Source organism: Megachile rotundata, chromosome 6 (genome assembly GCF_050947335.1).
Source record: "Megachile rotundata isolate GNS110a chromosome 6, iyMegRotu1, whole genome shotgun sequence".
Lineage (NCBI taxonomy): Eukaryota > Metazoa > Arthropoda > Insecta > Hymenoptera > Megachilidae > Megachile > Megachile rotundata.
The window spans coordinates 11,602,117-11,623,595 of NC_134988.1; the positions used below are offsets into that span (position 1 = coordinate 11,602,117).

The window sequence follows — 21,479 nt, forward strand, 5'->3', positions numbered from 1 at the left end:
TTGATCCTTCACCTACGTGAAAGCGTGTTTCTAAGTGTGTGCACGTTGTACTTATCGAAAACACGTATCGTAAATTCAGCTTCAAGTGGACAGCATCGATTAAAAGCTTACAACCTGTGCACCTTATCTGGCTGGACACGTGGGTTTAATGGAAGCTGCTTTCTGGTCTTTGAACTTCTATTGCAGTTTCATAATAATTCTTTCGTAGGTTTTTATGTTGAGTGGGTAGAAAATCACCCTTGAAATCTGCAACCGGGTGAACGTGCGAGTATTCGTGCCGCGAATAGAGAGAGTTAGCGTTGCGATATAAATTTTTGGGGATTTAGGGTGTAGGTAGGGATGTTCAAGTTAGGGATATCAGGATCTCGGACTATGGGAAGAATTTTGAATTTAGAGGAATTAGAATTTGAAATTTGAAGATATGGAAATTTGGAGAGGTGAGAGGATGTGCGAATACAGGGATCTAGGTATCATGGGAATTTGGGAATTTGGGAGATTGGGAATTTGCGGGTTTGGGAATTTGGGAGATTGGGAATTTGGGAGATTAGGAATTTGCGGGTTTGGGAATTTGGGAGATTGGGAGTTTGGGAGATTTGGAATTTGGGAGATTTGGAATTTGGGAGATTTGGAATTTGGGAGATTGGGAATTTGGGAGATTGGGAATTTGCGGGTTTGGGAATTTGGGAGATTGGGAATTTGGGAGATTTGGAATTTGGGAGATTTGGAATTTGGGAGATTTGGAATTTGGGAGATTTGGAATTTGGGAGATTGGAAATTTGGGAGATTGGGAATTTGGGAGATTTGGAATTTGGAAGATTTGGAATTGGAGAGATTGGAAATTTGGGAGATTGGGAATTTGGGAGATTTGGAATTTGGGAGATTGGGAATTTGGAAGATTTGGAATTTGGGAGATTGGGAATTTGAGAATTTGAGAATTTGGGAATTTGGGAATTTGGGAATTTGGGAATTTGAGAATTTGGGAATTTGGGAATTTGGGAATTTGGGAATTTGGGAATTTGGGAATTTGGGAATTTGGGAACTTGGGAATTTGAGAATTTGGGAATTTGGGAATTTTGGGAATCTAGGGATTTCGAGAATTTAGGGATTTCTCCAAATCCCCAAATGGGATATAAGACTGAGGTTCTAGGAATCTACAGATCTAGGAATTAGGGGACCCAGAAATCTGAGAATATAGAAATCCATTAATTCGAAATTAAGGAATATCCCTACATTCCAGATCCCTAATCTGGAATACTAAGAATCTGGACCTAGAGCTTTAAATATAAACCCAACAACATAGAGATCTAACAACGTAAAAATCCAGAAATACAGAAATCTGTACATCAAAATCTGGAACACAGAAACCCAAAAATAGAAATCTAAAAATCTGGGTATACAAGAATCCAGGTCATAGAAATCTAGAAAGAGATCTGGAGATTCGAGGAATAGAGATGTAGATCACACGATAGTTAATGGAAGTTATCGATATTAATTTGAACCCAGCAGCAATCACCCGGACAATCTCATGCCTGCATATAATAGAAAGTTCAAACGAATAACCACAATCCTGATCAAGCGGCAAACGTTACACGAGTCTCATTACCGATCGAGCATAGTTCAATCGGTCAGCAATGCATTAAAATACTCGTCCCGTTCGTATTGGGCATTTATATCCATCGATATCCCGGTTTATTACACCACGCATAAATGGCCGTGCAATTTCTGCGGTCTGCACGATTCGGTGGTAAATCCAGCCGACCCACTTCGATGCAACTTCGATTTTTCGTTATTACCACATCCGGACGACGTAACTTAAAGGTGCTTATGCACCGGGGGAACATTAACGCATTGATTGGCATGTGGGTCACTCGGTTTTAGTACTTCGCTTTAATTTTCCTGAGATACACATTGAGATTACATAGTATTTGAACGTAATTACCGGGTATTATTTTATGACACATTACGCAAGATCAACAAAAAATTTAAACGTACTCTTCTGAAGAAAACACGTGTCTCAAAATTGCACAGAAGCGAATATAAACGTACTTATTGAAGGAAGAAAATTTTAAAAATTTACCGATGATATTGCTCTAAATGCCCCTCTTTGCAAAAGCAATAAAAATGTTCCGGTGCGTTTGGCCACAAGTACGATCCAGTATTTCGCGATATTTCGAGCCGGCGTTTCATCAGACCGTTGCACTTGCGAATTCCGAACATTTCACCTGGCCAGGCGACCCGATGACCCTCCACGTCAAGTACCTGGATCCCAACCCAGCCTCGAACCACGAAAATGAGAGGAAGGCATGATTTATAACGGTGTAATGAGGGCGCGAGATGATACGCCGTTGTTGTTCAGCCGCCAGGCAATATTGCAATGACTGACCTCGGACCGATGTAGCTGCGAAATCAATTAGATGATTCTTGTAAAAGAAAGTCGGCCACCATTGAACGCGTAAAACTTGATACATGTGCATACGTCGAACGTTGCCTGGAGAAATGTACGACAGGGTTCAATTTTATTGTTCAAGTACATAGATGGATGATTGTCTATTAATTTCCTCGATTAACACGTTAGTGAGCTGCTGGCTTTTTCAGTGGACTTTTGATTTATTGGTAGTTTGCTGGGTGAGATGTTTCAATAATTGAACCATCATGTATTGGTAATATTTAATGCTTAGTAGAATGGTTTTGTTGGTAATAAGATATTTGTTTTAATTCAACATTTTACACTTAGTTTACATGGTTTTTTGTGTTCAAATTTTTCACATGTCATGGTGAAGTTTATGAAATTGAAATCGTTCACTCATTCACTTACTTCAACCTTGCTAGTTTTTCATCCTTTTCATAGATGGCTGACCATAAACGTCGATAACCAGTCCGGCAGGATTTCGCCATTTTGTTTGGGTACTTCGCTGCAATGTTAGCTGCCTTTGAAGTAGACCTAAGTATTACCTAATCTAGTTACATCAAATAATGTGGATGTAAAATTCTACAAAGACTGTCGACAAAGATTACTATCTTAGGTAACATGTAAATGAACTTTCAACGATTGAAAAATCATTACACGGTTCAGAACACATCCGAATATCGAGCTTTACGACAACCTCCGTCATTACCGTAATTACGCACTATGTACAATTAAGCGTACTCATCGTGGTGATCATGATCGCGATGATGATCATCACCGTCATCATCATTATCATCGTTCGAGAACGGTGTTCTCTTTCGAGGGTGTATTTAAAAAGCACGTCGCACCGTGGTCTGTAATTTCCCGAATAATTCATAAAATAATACCGGGTTTGATTGAAATAATTTCGTGTGTACTTGCGCGTTTAATAAATTAACCGTTGACTGTAATTTCGACGGGCAAATTGTGCTCGATCTGGGATCGATAAGCCGCATTTCGAACGCCGTCCATGTCGATGGTTATTAAAGGGAATAAATCAATCCACTTCGTGGCAAATCAACGTGCTTCCTCGTGCCTCAAATATATCAATTTCATTTCTCACTCGTACGATGGCGATTCTCCGAACTTATGCCTCAATCATTTATTTATAACATTTTTGTGTTGGAGACGTTTCGTACGTAACGTGCGATTGAACGATGAGGTTATGTTCCTCGTTCGTCATTTTATTTAGAAAATAATGTTAGGTATTTTAATATTTTATTATTTTGAAGCGCAGTTATTTTATTATTTCATTATTTTTTTCTTACACAATATGTGTTAAGTATTGTATACATGTATGCAATATAATGTAATTGTTAAAAATATTATCATAAATATACATACATATCTCGAACTTCTAGTTTAGGTTTCTCTTCTGATTTTCCTAAAATATTATTCTTCTGAATATAATATTTTACCTACTTCATAACATGCAAAATTTTATTGAAATATTGTATGTAACATATATGTTACTGTTCGTGTCTTTCAACCATAGTTTGAGCAACTTCGCCGCAAAATAAGTAAAATGATAGCGAATGTAATTGGCAACCTAGTACACGCTGTATCGAATCATAACATTTAAGGGGTTAACAACAATATCGAGTTCGAAACGGAACTCCGAAGTGTTTCGCATTGCGTTGTAATGATAACGCTTAATTACGATATACGATATCGTTCGACTCGCGAAAGTCGATCGTGTTCCAGTTCGATCGTAACGATCGGTTTGCAGCGAGAAAGGGCAGGATCGATCTCACGGCACCGCGCCTTGTAATTCATTGTCTGCCACCGGTGAATAATTTTCGAACGCTGATATACATTCCCTTTTTTCCTTCGCTTCTGGCTGCGAACATTTCCGACCAAGTAGCACGTGGTCGTACTACGACTTTTACAACGAAAACTCGATAAACTTTTATCTTGTACAAACTTTTATGCGAGAAAGAATGAGGTAATGACATTCTACTTCATTCACGGTTCCCAACAGAATATTTTCTTGATACAGTTCTTGAGGTGTATGTCTTGAGGTAGGTCTGATTAGTAGATCTAAGTTAGGTCTGATTCTCTAGATTCACAAAAGTGTTAATATGCTATACTAATTATGAAGAAATTTCTTTTAACAATTTAAGGACTTATTGCGAAGAAGACACGATGTTGACAATTAAAAAATTTGTGGACTTAAAAGTTTGATTTTAAGAACGTAATACATATGTGGTACATAAGGTCTACTTCAAAGGCAGCTAACATTGAAGTACCCGAACAAAATGGAGGTCCTACCGGACTGGGCATCGACGTTTATGGTCAGCCATCTATGGAAAGGATGAAAAAGTAGCCATCTGCGGTTTCGCACCTCAGTCATTCGCGATTCTTGCCTCTTCCAACCGGGTCAGGCGTAAATTTACGCCTGTGCGAACTTATGCGAATGGTGTGCCAGGTCAGACGACTTCCTCATTGCCGTTTCGCGGTGTCGCGCTATGGACATTCGTTGTCGACAGCCGTGGTTCGAAGCCGCACGCGTTATCAACCATAGTCGTCATTCAACGACAACGATCCGCGTTGACGTGCACGTCGAATAAATTTAATCGCAACGTCGAGTTGCCCGATTTTACGAACGACACGTGTTCTCTTACTAGTCCGAGTATCATCGAGGGAAGAATGCATTAAAGTCTCGAAACGAAAGCAGTTGTCCGATTCTTCACGCTCCTTCGTCTCGAGATTTAAACGTTTGTCGATGGCTTCAATTTTTTTCTCCCAAAAAATCTTCCCTCGGACAATGGCGCGAGAGGGCACGACATATTTTTAGCCCACCATGATTCATCCAGCCTCGAAATTATGATCTCCGTTTCAAAGGGTCGCTCCGCTAAACGGGACAATAATGGTTATTTATGAAATAGTTGAATGGCGATTCGGGGACCGGTGTCTTCGGCGCGGAACATTGCTCAATATAGCGGAAAGAGGACGCAAAGCTGTGGCCAATGATCCCGAAAAGAAAACTACGCGAGGATGGGAAATGAAAATTGCAAACTTATGGCTTGCGCTTTCTTCAATATGGGGATGCTGTTACCTGCACGTTTTCGAATACTGCAGCTGTTTCATAATGACATCGAAACGCTATTACGTCTCTGTGTAAATATTCTAAAATACAATTCATGAAGTTCAAACGAATTTAAAGATCTAAGCTAGTAGGTAGAGCTATTGTTCAGGGATGAAGCTTAGGAACCTTACATTTTGATATACATACATGTATATAATTTTTATACTTACAGCTTATACTTGTTACTGCTTACAGCTTACTTTATAACTGAAATTATAAGTCAATCAAGTATCCTAAAATAAATTTGTAGTTCCTGGTCATTTTTAATAATGGTCGCAGCGCAAGAACGCTATGACGTCTCTGTGTAAATATTCTAAAATACAATTCATGAATTTCAAACGAATCTAAAGATCTGAGCTAGTAGGTAGAGCTATTGTTCAGAGATGAAGCTCACGAACCTTACATTTTGATTTACATATATAATTTTCATACTTAAAGCTTATACATGTTACTGCTTACAATTTACTTTATAAGTGTCAATCAAGTATCCTAAAATAAATTTGTAGTTCCTGGTAATTTTTAATAATGGTCGCAGTAATTTTCATCTCCTCAAAGTAAGAAAAAGAGTGGATCCCTGGAGTGTAGGATTATCGCGTCCATGCCATTCTTCAACTGTCTCAGCTTCCTTCGATCTCTGTTCGACCCCGATCATTCTCGCAGACCCCACGACAATTTCATTTCCTCCCTATCGTCGATTCCTCTTCTCCGCATTCCTTCGTTCCCTTTCTCCCTTTCGGTATTGCACGATAGGATACGTGATTACCAGCAGCCTCCGTAGCAGCAGACATTACCCAGAGGTTAGGGGTCGTCCCGCCTCGATTTACCGGCCAGGCTGCGAGTAATTGCAGTCGACTGCAATCCCGGGAAACCGCATTCTGCCGTTCTTGGACGAAAAATAGCCGGCAATGGACGCACTGTTTGGAGCCATACTTTCGCGTACTAGAAAGTCGTAGCGAAATTCGTATATATTATTGCTGTAATTACATATCGCCCGTTTTACGAGGAGAAAACCTTCGGATATTCTTAAAATGACATTATTGTGCGTCGATTTTAATCAAATTTTTGATTGGGAAAAGCGCTCCGAGGATGCAAAACACCTGCATCACAATGCACCATATTTAGCGCGTATCGGGTGATGGTAAGCTGAAGACCGTTTTACCGAAACCGGTAATTTTCCCCTTGGCTAAAACACGATGCAAATCTATTAAAATATCTGGGGTGAATACGGGCACACTTTGTATGCAATAATATCGAAGCTGTGAAAGTTGACCATGTCGTGTACCGTGGTCGTTAACTTTGAATGAGATACTCAATTTTTATTAATCTTTAATGTACTCATAAATTTTGCGCACTCCGAGATATTGTGTATTATTAACTTATTATATTATTATGGTATCGGAGATGCATAGCGAATACCGAAATAGACTTTGCAATTTCAATGTAAAAATATAGAAAGTGTAGAGCTAACAATTTATTGTAGTTCATTCACTGCATCATAGGTTTTTGCATACACCATGTGTAAAAAATAACATTACTTCCAAATTAAACGTTTAGATACATTTAATCGCTTCTAGAACCTTAACCTTTTGCCTTGAACTCGATAAAAATCATCAAGTTTCGATACCTTCAGTATCTATAAATAGGCAAGTACAAGTACCCCAGAGTACATAAACCCAGTTAAGTATGCAAACTAGATGAGTCTTGATCACAGGATCGGTAACGAAAGATTGATCCTTTCCAAGTAGGCACAAATATCCCATGAACTCTCGCATTACACTGGCCATACTCTAAGCACGCACCTGTCAGCGAATCATCGTTAGCCGGAAATTGATCCGCTCATAATTCACGATAAAACTATGATCAACGCTGAATCAGCGACGATAATGAGTATTAAAGAAAGAGCATCGATAGATCAGTAGATCTTGTGTTGTAATCAAGTAATTCGCGTGCTACGAATCGCCTAAAGCCACGATGCACCGGTTGCTTTGGTAAAGTTGCCGAAGATTCACCGAGAATATCAAGATATTTCCATGTTATCGATCTTCGATGAATATCTGCCCACGTATACACGATATCCGGTAACGTGTACAGTGTACACTTTGAACGCACCCCTAATCATTATCGATCGTTTCCGTTAGCTCTGGGTTAAACGGGGTCAGAAGTTAATGCACAATCAACGCCATTTGGTGAGTGTGCTTGCTTATTTTCTACGACATGAGGATTTTTATAGGCTGCGTTATATGATCATTTCTTGTGACTGATTTGGGTGTAATAATTTGTGTTTTTCTAAGATGATGTTCAGAAGTCAAATTTTAGCTTTTGGAGGTGTCGAAGAGACCCTAGTTGGACAATTTCAGAGTTCCAAAGTTTGTATGTGATAATTGTTAGATTCCCTACATTCTAAAATGAAGAAATTCCATATTCCCAATGTATCAACGTTCTGTAACTTCTAAATCGCGAAGTCCACATGTTGCAGATTCTTAAAATCTCATAGTCCCAAAGTCACAAGCTTCCACACTTACAAACCCTCTAAAATCCCAAAGTCGTAAGCTTCCAAGCTTCCACATTCCCCAAAATCCCATAACCCCATTGTTCCAAACTTCCAAACTCCCGAAAGCCCCAAAGTCTCAAACTTATAAACTTGTAAAGCCCCCAAAATCCTAAAGTCCCAAACTCCTGAACTTCCAACCTTCTAAACTCCCTAAAACCGCAAGGTCCCAAACTTCCAAACTTCCAAACTCCCTAAAACCCCAAAGTCCCAAGCTTCCAAACTCTCAAACTCCCTAAAACTCCAAAGTCCCAAACTCCTAAACTTCCAACCTACCAAATTCCCTAAAACTCCAAAGTCCCCAACTTCCAAACTTCCAAACTCCCTAAAACCCCAAAGTCCCAAACATCCAAACTTCCAAACTCTCTAAAACCCTAAGGTTCCAAACTCCTAAACTTCCAAACCTCCAAACTCCCTAAAACTCCAAAGTCCCAAACTCCTAAATTTCCAACCTACCAAATTCCCTAAAACTCCAAAGTCCCCAACTTCCAAACTTCCAAACTCCCTAAAACCCCAAAGTCCCAAACATCCAAACTTCCAAACTCCCTAAAACCCTAAGGTTCCAAACTCCTAAGCTTCCAAACTTCCAAACTCTCTAACACCCCAAAATCCCAAACTTCCAAGCATCCAAACTCCCTAAAATTCCAAAGTCCCAAGTTCCCGAACCTCCAAATCTCCTAAAATCCTTTAAACCCAGAGTCCCAAAGAATAGTCTAACTCTTTCATTCCCCCAACACCCCGAAAGCAGAAAAATTGAAAAATCACATCGCAGCACAAACACAGATAATTGAAAAGGCATCGATGACACGGTATAGAAAATATTTTCAAAATACGCATTGAATATTAAACTTGCAAGGGCGGTTTGTTCCGCGAACGTCGGTTTGTTCCGGACAGATTTCGCTGGGAGAACCTTTTTGATTCGATTGTCCCTGGCGTATTAGAATCGACGCCGACGATGACAATAGCTTTACAAGAATATTTGCAAACGACGTGATTCCATTGTCGGCACCGTAGGCTCGTGAATTCTCCTGGATACATGGAAATCCATGTTTTGAGACGCGTGACGACACTCGTATAATGGTTCGCTAACGACGCGACATCTGTCGTGTAGTTATTCGAGGTAAATGACATCCTGACGCCTCCCTGCGGAGGCAGGATCTATTCGTCTAAACTTTTGAAACTTCCTTCGGTGGAGCTTCCTGCCAACTCGATACTGTTCCTCTGTAAATGTGACGATATCCTATTGAAAGTGTTAAGGGACTGTTTAGTTATTCGTTTAGACACGTGCGGTACATATTTAAAATTTTGAATGTATTATAATTTAAGTAATTTCATTTGTGTGATTTATTAATAAACTTAACCATTGGGGACGTTATTTTTACTACTTAATTGCAAGGTTTGTTATTTTGTTTAATAATGAACGCAATGTTCTTGAAATTTTTTACAGGAGAAATTCACATGTGTCTGACATTCAACAACGTTCAGTATAGGAACTTCAATGACAGTAACTGTTGTGCATTATATTGTATTTAGCAATAAAAGAAATTTATTAATCTGAAAGACCGATAACCTTTAATATTTGTACCATATATAAAAATTATATGTATAAGTTAATATGTAGCTGAAAGGACCCATAATGAAATTACTTTTCCGATCAAGTTAACGTTGAAAAGGAAATCTCTTGAAGAATCATGGCGTCGAAGGATCCAAAAAAGTATCTTGCTCGAAGAAATATTTTCCACGTCAGAAGAGTACTCAGTAGGTCCATATCTTCCCACGCCACGATAATAACGAAACTGCAAACGTCCATCCGAAGCTCGCCATATTATTCATCGCCCATACAGGAAGACTTGACAAAGTACAGTTACGACCAAAAATAGTGGCACCCCGTCGCACGCCGTATCGTTCCATATTGCCCTGTCAAATACGGTGAAAGCGAGATCGAGCCGTGTTCGCAACGAAAAGCCATTACGGTGCCCATAACGCAAAAAGGAGGTTGGTAAATCGCGATTGATATGCAAATCTGTCGGATCATTAGTGGGCTCGTACGTGCGACGTGCAAAGGAGGAGCAGCGAACGAGGAGGTGTGACCATCGTAAGAAAAGAGGATTCAAAGGGTGAGCTGTCTCTTATTCACTCGGCGAAAGGAACGACGATGGTCATCGGTCGTTAAAGTGAAAAATTATGCTTTCCTACGATCCTCGTTGTCGCCTTGCGTCGGATCCAAATTCAAACGGTTGCATCTGCACGGTGGTCAGCTGCGGGGTCAAGCCAATTAGGGCCACTCTGCTGAGAAAGCGGCGAAGGGTGGGTGAAATGGAATTCTTACGATCATGGTGGTACGTAAATGGGTCGTACTGAAAGGGATATTACTTTGAAAGCAGCTCTTTGATGCCACAAACGAGTTTGCCGATACTTCTTCCCCTGGACTTCTGTTGTGATCAAGTTTTCAGGACACCTGAAACTCTTAAAACACTGTTGGTCTACTGGAGAAAATCGATGTGGAGCAGAGTGGACGAAAGTAACATCAACTGGTTTCTAGATCCTTTAAACTAACACTACTATTCATTCATACTGTTCCATTTTTGGTTATACCCTATGTTCAAGAATTTCATAACTTCAGAAAGACTTCATCCATTTTAATGAACATACTCGACGTATGCAAGTGTTAAAAGCTCTCCAAAGAGATTTATGGAAATGTTTTTGCAAGAAAAGCCTCGAAAATTTAGTAATTATGCAAATGTTGAGCATCAACCTCGAAAGAAAGCAAAACTGGAGGTAGCTCACTTTCACGCTTCGCGCAAAGCATTAGCGATAATCCACTCACTATTACGTTCACTTCGAGCAGAAATTTGTTCACGCAGCACGCAACCAGAAGCCAGATACATAGTTTACAAAGGTGAGCAGGAGTCTCAATCCGGTAGTCGTGTCGTCGTTAACCGATGTCAGAGCCCTTAAATAATTATCACCAGGTTCAACCTCGATTAATATACCTACAGCTTCATCCCGGATCCAAGGCTAGCTAGCATACGAAGAAAAGAACAAACGTACTTCTGGTATTTAGCGTGAAGAATGGCGCACGTCAACTTGATGGATAAACTCGGTTTCCCGGGGTACTTTATCGTAAATGGCCAACAGACTATTGCGGAGGTGAAAACACAGGTGGCCACCATAGTATGTTACAACGAGAACGTTGGCTTTTGAGTAAGCGATCCCGTAGGAACAATTAAGAGGCATTTTTATGTGGAAATTGTAAGCACGAGGACTATGAATGGGATCGAGTTTAATGAGGAAGATGACGCAGAACCAGAGGGCACCACTGTCACATCAAACTAAAATGTCGTCGTTACATCAGAAATGTTTCTTTAATTTCATTTATTAAGAGATACTTTATTATAAAATTAAAGTAATAACGAAAGATGAAAATTATGGATATTTAACTATTGTCTAACTTAAATGTTAAGAGGAGTTTTATTAATATTTTTAAGTGATACATCAATTCACATGGGTATATAAAATGCAGTGCTGTAATTTTTACATATTTTCTGTGAAGTGAATAGCAATTTAAATATTTTACTCCCAGTAATTTATTTGGTGACGGTACATTTAAATACACTGTTTAAAGCCTTTCGAAGTTCATGCCATTTTCTAAAACTTTCAACCACTTATCTCAACCGCGTATAATTTATGAAAAATTTTGTTGAAACCACCGGATATTTTCGAGGCAACTTTTCCGTAAAAATACTTTGCAACTTATTGAAATTCTTTCCTTATCACGTTAGTAGTTTGTTGCTTCGCTATGCAAATTTTCCTCGTAAACGTATAACGACGCAATCAGCGTTTTCTTAGTAACAAACTACACGTATCTTTCTTGCTTTATGCCCGAAAGCTGTCGAAGCGAGATGCTGCCAGGTCTATCAAAACCAGCTGGTTCATATGAGGCAGGATTTGAAGTAGAGAAACAAAAAAAGGAGAGTCAGTCATATCTTTCGACGAGTCAAAATGGTTCTCTCTATCCCCGCCGTTATGCTAATCCCATCGTATTTTAAATTTCATGTCGACTGCGCGACCTACTTCGTGGAAACCTGTCATTTTCCCGGCGGGTATCCTGACAGGATAATGAGCCATCCTGCTAGCATCCGATTACGCTCGGTGAAATGAGGAAAAACGAGTTGACATCGGTGCAGGGAGAGCTCGTTGAATTCCAACAGGGAATAAATTAAAATTTGATTTCACCGTTCGCATGGAAAAGCGCAGAGGTGGTCGAGAGTTTTATTCATCGTTAAAAATGAGAGAGCCGATATCGTTGATGTTTTAAATAATCGAGTAGTTTCGATTCGCGTTGGAAATGGCTGGAAATGATGGGTATTAGAAGTCATTATAAATATACAAATTATTCGACAATATTTAAAGTAAATTAGATTATGTAACAGACTGATCTTTGGTAGATTATTGAACAGTCAATTTTTTATATTAATTGAAGTCCCAAATGTTCAAAATCGTAAATTCTCAAAGTCTCAAAGTGTCAAAGTTCCAGAGTTTTACAATTCCAAAATATGAATGTTTTATAGATCAAAAATTCTATGGCTGAAGGTTTTAAAATTCCAAAAAAGCTTGAAAAGTCTCAAGATAATATATTTAACAGACCCCATCCTAAATCAGCTAGCAACCCATCGTACTTAAAATCACTGCAACTTCCCATCATCATCCTCCGTGTAGAATCGTTTCGCGGAAAAGCGCATCGTGCAAGAAACCAAGGGCCGTTCTCAGAGTAAAAAAACGGGGAGAATAAGATCGGTATAGAAAAGGGAATCATCCTGTATTGAATCAGATCGTCCTTACGATCTCTGACTAGTTCCCCTAACGAACAATGCGAAAAGCCATTGAAGGCATCTCGAAACGATGAATGAATGAACATCTCTCGATATCCTTGCACGTCTCGGACGGGGGTAGTCGAGAGAGGAAAAAAATTAGACAGAAGTGACCGGATGTGGATAATCCCTCCGGTTACCCACGGCTGCGAACGGTGGTAGGAAAAAAAGCGACGAGGAAGAGGAAGAAAAAGACAGAGAAGGAGAGTAAGGACGTCGCTGAAAAATGGACGATGCACGTTTCGCTGGCGAACAGATACGGCAGTGAGATCAGAAGGACGCCTAATCCTGTTTTGAAAACTCGGTCTCGCATGACCGTGACAAACTCGACACCTTCGGATAGTTTATGGCGATGGGCCGATCTTGGACCGTGCTGCTATTATCTCGCTATGGCCGTCTCGACGTTTCGTCGGTAGAAATGGCCGGACCTTTATCAACGCGGATCTCGCGTCCTTCTTTCGTCCATTAATTGACCGGCTATCTTGCAATCGGATTTCAAGGGCGAACATTCAATAAGACCACGAGATATCGGTCGTCCACTTTTTACACGCCTTTGATTCGACCCTTTATTAATCTTCCTTTGTGCGAACGGTCGGATTTGATAAATACATTGAAGAAAACCAACGGGGCTATCTTGATGAAACGCATACCGATGCTGTTGCTGCTTATTCGATGCGGATAATTAATTAGGGAGAAGGGACTCGCTGGGAATCGATGCATGTGTTTTCTGCATTACAGTTTGCTTTTCTGGGGACCATGTGCATGATTGGATATAAATTCGTTTGATGGTTGCAGGAAAATGTCCTTTGCATTTAATTTATTGATTAGGAGCTATGTGAAGTATTTTCCTTACTTGTATGAGATTGGAATTTCTTGCAAACACCGAATCATTATTGCTAAATAAAATTCTATGTACTTCTTAATTACAAGTGACAGTAGATTCTCTCTCAAGTTCATTGTAAAGTTAGTTGAAGTACGTACGACGTTCTGATGATTCCATCAATGTATAAAAGAGTATACACACGACGACTACTTTCAGATCTATCAAAGCGGAAACCGTCCTCTACGAGAAAGCTTGTTGACCTCGATTTCCACTAAGCCCTCCAGTCCTGCACTGTCGGAGATTGCATCTTGAAACAGAGTTGCAAAGGGTACAATTGAATCATCGCCAACTGAAGTTCAGTTATTCCGTTTGAAATTGCTTTTACCGCGTTACGCGTCCAAAGTTGGTCTTCCAAATTGATCCCCGAAATGCGATCGACCGATCACGAACGTGCCGGGATAACTTTTTTTTTCACGAACTCGAATTTATTCCCGGTATTAAGCGAATATCTCAGTTTTTGCGCCGCGATAAATCCCCTGTAATTTCGATCAGAACGGGGCTGAACGGAATGCGAGCATCCACGTAGCGAATTTTGGTCGCCCCGATCCGTGAGACGTCCAGAAGAAAATTGAATCCGGCTCGTGGAGAAACAAACAGCTGGAGAGCCACGGGATGATTTAATGTGGCCGTCCGTCACGACGCGTATACCTTTGCCCACTCGAGACGGACGTTCCCGCTTCTTCTCGCTTGGAAATCTGTCTAGTCGCGTGGCAACTCGCGGGCGTTGCCCTACGTGCCTTTCAGAGATCCTAACGTCTCGCCTTGACGTCCCCTTCGTAACGTTTTGCCGAGCTAATTAACTTGATGCCGCACGAAACTTGGGAACTTGTCTTCTGTTCCGAGTTGGACAGCCGTTTCGTCGACATCTTAGAAACGATGATTATAGATTAGCTGCCTCTCAAGTTCAACAGACTGCATTTTTGGATTTGACGAACCTTTTTACTTCATTAACGTATTTCTATTAGAGAACTTTCTGATAATTTTGGGGTTAATTTGTTTTGAAGTAGAGTTATCTATGTATGTTGTCGAGGATGCTGGTTTACAGAAAGTTTCTACCTTTGTTGTTCACAATGTGAAGATAATATTTAACAATTCTGAACCCACAAACATTGAAGTCACTTTGCTAATCTAACTTAAGGAACTCTTGGAACAAGTCAAATTAGCCTTTCAAGCTAACCTAGAATTAAACCTAAAGATTAGGTTAGCTCAGGTTATATTACCTTTGACCTGACATCAGAATATAGTTGAGAGAGTATCCTTCACTCCTCTAAACGTTCCCCAAAAATTTAGTTCTAACAATGCAGTGTAGTGATCAAACTTCATCAACTTCAGTATCCGATCAGCGAAATAGAAAGAAGAAGGAACTGTGGTGGATGAGTAAAAGTTAGGGTTAACTATCGCGTTCTCATTATAGCACGAACACAGTGACAAACTAAAAGCCATAAATATCGATGGGGGTTCGTTCTGGTCTATCTAGCCTGCTTGCACAATGTTTCGCGCGCGCGGAATGTTCAATGAAGCGTGCAGATGCGCGTAAATAGCAAACGTTTCGCGAACGGTTCAGCGGCGAAATGCAGAGAGAAGGGACGACAAACATGTAGCAGCATGAGGTCACCCGTTCGAACACGACACCATCTTGTCGAAACAGCAGGATCTGGCCTGACACGGCTGCTGGACAAATGGATTCAGGAAGATTCCGCTAACGAATCCGCTGATTTATCGCGTGCTCGGACTAGCCCCGTTTTCTTGGTACCATGTCAGTTTCCACGTACGGGCATCGGAGTAAGAATTATTGCGACTACCGTCCGGTCTGACGGAAATACGAGCGTGGTTTGTTTCTACTGGTGTATGGGTAAATAAGTATTACGATGGGGATAGTAGATACTGTTTTCGGTGTCAAAGAGCTTTATTGACATGTGCAACGATCTACACTCTGTAGTTTGTTACACTACATTAGCGTAAGGCAATAAGGTTTGTGCAAGGAATGCTGAAAGATGATGATGTGTTCAATGGGTTGTCAAGATTTATAGAATACTGAATATCGATGATGGTCAATTGTAGGATTTTACGTTCCCAAACTTACAAATTTTTTAAGTCAATTTACATAACCCTAAATTAAGAAATTTGTATGTTCCGAAATTTTCACGATTCATATTCTCAAATCCCCAAGTCCCAAATTCTTCATTTTCTCAAGTTCTCCAATTGCTAACTGCCCAACATCGTCAAACTATTAAATTTTCTACCCCAAATTCCCATATCCACAAATATTCACATCCTCGAATTCCAATATCTCCAATTTCCAATATTTCAACGATTACATACTGCCTGAACATATTCCCGCCAACTAACTACACGTACTCATAGTAGCGAAAGGGTTAAATTTATCGTCCGACCTTTCAACCGTGCCGGCCGTGTTTGAACGTTGTTCCTCCACGCCCCGTCAACGCGAATTCCAGTAATAATAAATTTTTAAATGATTGATTTATCGTTTTACCAGATCGTTGCGTAGGTGTTCAGCGAGCCGGTGATTAACGCCCGATGGACGCGATTAAGCGCATACCGAGAGCGACAGGAATTTGAGGGAGAAGTGGAAACTAGATTGTCATGGTTGAAATGCTTCCATTGCGCTTTGGATCGTATGCGATGTGGATAAAGTGCGGTAAAGGGTTCGGCGATGATTCCGGAGTTGATTGAACGTTGTAATCGATTAATTGGGTGGAATTTTAGATGAACGTGGTCGGAGGGTTTGGAAATGTTGAGATAGGTGTGGTACGGGTTCATTCGAAAGATTTATAATCGTTTGGTTGGGACTCGAGCGAGAGAGAGTAGAGTGATTTCAAACGTGTTAGCGTTCGATCGCTGCTTATAATTCACCTCGCGGGAAATATAAAAGAGGGTAAACGAAAGCAATGCAGCGATTTTAATCATGAAGCGATAGTAGGTTGAAGGATTAAGTTCACGAGTTTTAAAAATTTGCAAACGAGTTTGCTGTAATGTGATGGTAGAAATCGTGTTTAAAATTCACTCGAGTATGATTTCATAGCTACATAAATGACCTTCAACAGTGAAACAGCCACCATTATCAACAAAACGAAGAAAAGCACCGATCATTTAGCTGTAATTTCCTCTGCATTTAACATCCGTTCTGAGCTCGGATGAAAATAACACTCCATTTTTTTAGGTACTTCCATTGCGATTCATTGATCTATAATGAAAAGGTTTAAGTCCGAATCGAATACCGATGTCCCTATAAACGGCACGTTTCACTCGTGTTATAAGGCCAAGGGTCACGCGTTGCGCGATCAACGTTTTTTTATTTCACCTCTACCCTCGCCTTTTCATCTTCTTTATGCTCCCATGCGTGCACACGTACGCGTGAATGCGATCTACGCATTGGATTTCACGTGAATCGCGCCCCTCGACGAATTACCAGACTGGATTTATCGTCGAAGAAAAAGGCTCGCAGGGTATTTCGGTAATCCTTTGGCGTGGACCAAGATGCCGGCACCTTTGATGCGTGGGCGTGGGCCACGCAAATCGAATCGGTTCGTGTCTCATCACGTTTCGTCCAAATCACGGCCATTCCGCGTAACCGAGTCTGATTAGAATTTATGTACTTCTTTCTATCGGTGCTTCTGATCTGCAGTTTTGGCCAATCGAGTCGTATTTCAATAATTGCTATTTTATTTGTCGCTGGATATTGTACATCATATATTCCATGTTCATACATAGACTTCATACCCATATACGGTTGAGATGTGTATTAAAAATGTCCAAGATAAACTGTGCCTCTACTGTGATCTGTATATTATATTTTTAGTTTACGTTCAAGGAAGATTAACTAATTATATTCCTTTATATTTTGTTATTGCAAAAATTGCACCAAACCTTGAAGACTTACACACCGTTTTCGTGACACAATAAGAATATTCAACCCCCCTAATTTCTTTCGTATACCCTTCCCTCCTCGCAAGGTGTTCTAGGTTAGAAACATATTCGCCAACCCCTGAGAAGACAGCACATGTTCGTATTGCTTGTACGATCAACAAATTTACGAACATCCTGGACTACCGCTATCTGCCCCCTTTCAGACATGTACCGCATCCAGCACAGACACAAATACGAACATTTCGCTGTCGACACACCACGGGCATGTTTTCTCAGCTGGTGCCCTAACTCTCGATCTCGACGATCCTCCACCTCCAGCTCCCTCGTCTTCTTCTTCCATGCCACGGCAGATCCTGGTGGATCCTTTCAAGACACGGTCGGCTACCCACAAAGGATCTGCCCTTTCATACGCACGTTATTATACTCTTTACAGAATATCGTTCCACCTTCTCTCAGTGAAAGAAAGAACGAGGACTTGGCCCGGTGACGTGAGTGTTGGTGTTACTCGTTCTTATACGTGTGTATCGCCCACGCATTGTGGCTCGAGCCTCCTGGCCAGGGTGGACGTTTCGACGAAAGCCTCGAGATTTTCTCGTTTAATTTGTTGTTATAGCTGCTTGAGATGCGGATCGGGCCATTCGTTCGACCCCAACATCCTCAAACATTCATTATGTTTTTTTGTAACACCAATGCCGAAACGCGACTGGAATCGCGGCTTTTGCGCGGACCCCTGTTTGCTCTGTACTCGATGGGAGAGACGTGTTTGCACCGATGGTTGCATCCAGCTAACCGTCTCTATTAATCGGGATGAAATAGGGCTGGATTAGGGTGTGCTCGGGACATACTGGAACGGACTGAAATGTGGCCGCAACATGGGTTACCAAACCGAGGGATGATTAAGCTTATCCTTTTCATACCTGGAAAGGGGTACTTCAAAAATTATAGCAACCAATATACTATTTTTCACATGGTATACACCACATATGCATGTAGGAACCGATATATTAATTTTTCATATTCTATGATCGACTACAACTGCACTTCGGTTAACGCACTTCGGTGATTAGCATTAAACCTTCATGTGACATATTTAAAAAAAAAAGAAGTCTTTAAATAAAAATTTGAAAGCACCAAATTTTCATATAGAAGTTTATGTAGAAGTTCAGAAATGCATATGGCAAGACATCCAGCAGATTTTCTAATCCGAACAAGAATAGAGGGAAGAAGGTAGCTCGAACAAACACAAATTGCGTTCAGAGAGTTCAATTGAGCAATTTGATCGGTCCCTGCCACGATTACATCACCGATTGCATCTGATGCGATTAGGAGGCGGTATTATCGCGGTCCATTAGCGATTGTTTGGTAAGGAGGAGCAAGTCAATCTTTCTCGTTCGATGAATCGTAAGGAATGCACCTCAGGTTCATCGGCAACCTCGAAAACTTAGTGGAGCGTTCTCGTACCCGGGCCGGATCTCTTCTGACTGATTTGGCACATTTTCCTCCTCCATTTGTAACCAGAAGAGTGCTTCTGGCTTTCCGACAAGAGTTCCCCTTGTGACGAGGTGTCCGTCGAGCGTTACTCGAATTAAACCAAGTGTTTGTACTCTCGTTTATCAGTATCTGCCTAGGTCATTGGTGAAAGTGCTCAGAAAGACGTGGCGAGCTTCTGCACTGGGGAAAACTGGACCAAAGCATTCCAGGAGAAGTGGATTTCGTTCTCTTACTGCTGTTTTGAAGTCCTCTTTGGAAATGGCACCGTCACGGTCTACATCCATCTTTCTGATTAACAGGTCTATCAAGTCCTGAAATATTTGATGAACATTTTAGAACTACTGGCAAGAAAACATTTCAAATGATTCTGATGGGATTTTGATAGAGATCTGATGTAATTTCTTTCGTAAAATTAGGTTAAGTTTTTCTTATAAAATTTTTTTTAATAACTTTGTAAGGAAAGTATGATATACTTTGACAGCTTCATCGGGGTTCTCGTCGTTTTGCAATTTTATTAGACATCCACGCATCATTGGAAATATCTGATCTTTTTTCAGTTTCTGAGTCCCCATATAGTCATATGTCTATGAATTCATGATTTTCATTAATTTCATTCATAAAGGAACATTTATAAATTTATTTCATGAATGTATTATGTATCTATTTTAATCATTTTCGTTAACAATTATGTGGGATACAAAAAACTTGAAAACTGATTAATCCAAATTGTAGAAAAATAACAAAAATACAACAAATAGTTACCCTATAAGCAAAACGTATTTTTTCAGCCAGATCTCCACGAAGAATGATCGACAGACCTTCGATCCACTGATCAAGATGTATCTGAAAGATTATGTATGAATAACTAGTATGTATGAATAACTTTCACCACTTTTTCCAAATATTTAATTACCATCAGAGCATTGCGTTTGTCAACTACAGAGAATATTCTGTCGATCAATATGTGCCGGATATTTTCCGTGAAGTCAAGACCGGAATGAAAAATATCTCGAAACTGTAATCTATTCATGGGACCCAGTGTCTCGATGCATTTGCGATGAATAATAGACAAAGCTGCAAGATATGAATAAATTACGCAAAAATGATTAAGCGCACGGTATGAAAAAGATATAACCTTCAACTTCTCTGTAATTGAAATGAGTCTGTTGTGCCAATCGCTTGAATCTTTGAATGTTGTTTGTTCTGAAGACGATCTCTTTAAGGGTGTTATTTAGCATATCAATCGGCTGTTCGGCAGGCATTTTGAATTATTTTTATACTTATAAATTTTGAAAAGTTTGACAATGTGTAGTTTGGTTATGAACTTCTGAATTTTGAAATAGTAAGTCAATTGTTCTGCTTCTGAATTTTACATTGTACTATAACTTTTGTAATTGATTCGTGATATTTGGTTTGTGTAAATGACCATGGTGGGCCATGTGCGTTTTGTCGAGGGTTTTACGGTTGCGAGGTCCTTTGAGGCCAAAAGGGCAATGAATAGTCGTTAAGGGTGGTGACGTGTCACACAGCCAACGTTTTGCCGAGAAAGCATTCCTGTTCTGACTGTGAACGTGAAAACGCGCTACGAAATAGACAAAGTATTTTTAGATCATCGACGTTATTTTATATTATTACTCTGAGAGTATTTTCCTGACTCTTTTCATTGGAAATATTATATTAATTACTCGATTACAGTGTAGACAATATTTTGAGGTATCTAGAATTTTGTTTAAAAATAGATGTGCAAGGTGTATTGCAGTTGAAATACCTGTAATTGCTACCGTATAACATCGGCCCATTAGCTCAGTTGGTTAGAGCGTCGTGCTAATAACGCGAAGGTCGCGGGTTCGATCCCCTCATGGGCCATCTTTTTTTATTTTGCATTTTCATATCTATATACATTACAAAATTTAAGAAAAGTGATCTCAAAAAAGATTTAGATTTTTTCAAGTTGTATTGCGTATTAAAATTCAATTTGAAACTTCAGCGCACAGAATAGCATTAGGTGGAATTCTATTTATGTTCTTGCATTCACTTTTGACATTTATTTATAGATAAATTTTAAAATTGAAAATCATTTCAATAATTTGTAACCAAGATATGTAGAAGATCTATTAAATTCTTTATATTTATAGAAGTTCTTAAAAAAATAGTATGACACTTCCATATTGATTATGTTTATAATTAATAATGTCATATCTTGTATGAAAGTTACACATATTTTACTAGGTATAATACACATGTTATGTAGTGAGACATATGTC

At 39.9% G+C, this 21,479-nt stretch overlaps 1 protein-coding gene and 1 non-coding gene across 2 annotated transcripts; one reads left to right on the forward strand and one right to left on the reverse strand.

The window, feature by feature from the left end:
* Nucleotides 1–18,859: 18,859 nt before the first annotated feature.
* Nucleotides 18,860–20,570, reverse strand: LOC100876799 (calaxin). Its single transcript, XM_012285068.2, has 5 exons — nt 20,351–20,570; nt 20,129–20,289; nt 19,978–20,058; nt 19,689–19,799; nt 18,860–19,526 (listed from the first exon to the last, which is right to left on the reverse strand). Exons 1-5 carry the CDS (start codon nt 20,475–20,477, stop codon nt 19,338–19,340), a joined length of 669 nt encoding a protein of 222 aa, XP_012140458.2. The 5' UTR covers nt 20,478–20,570; the 3' UTR covers nt 18,860–19,337.
* A 437-nt stretch (nt 20,571–21,007) lies between these two features.
* TRNAI-AAU (transfer RNA isoleucine (anticodon AAU)) lies at nt 21,008–21,081 on the forward strand. Its single transcript has one exon. It is a non-coding gene; the product is annotated as a tRNA-Ile (tRNA).
* Nucleotides 21,082–21,479: the final 398 nt, after the last annotated feature.

Coding starts and splice junctions, on each gene's coding strand:
- LOC100876799 (XM_012285068.2), bottom strand. CDS start 20,477: ATGCCTGCCGAACAGCCGATTGATATGCTAAATAACACCCTTAAAGAG. Junction 19,800..19,977: donor AAATACGTTTTGCTTATAGG/GTAACTATTTGT, acceptor ATGAATTCATAG/ACATATGACTATATGGGGAC. Junction 19,527..19,688: donor ACCCCGATGAAGCTGTCAAA/GTATATCATACT, acceptor CAAATATTTCAG/GACTTGATAGACCTGTTAAT.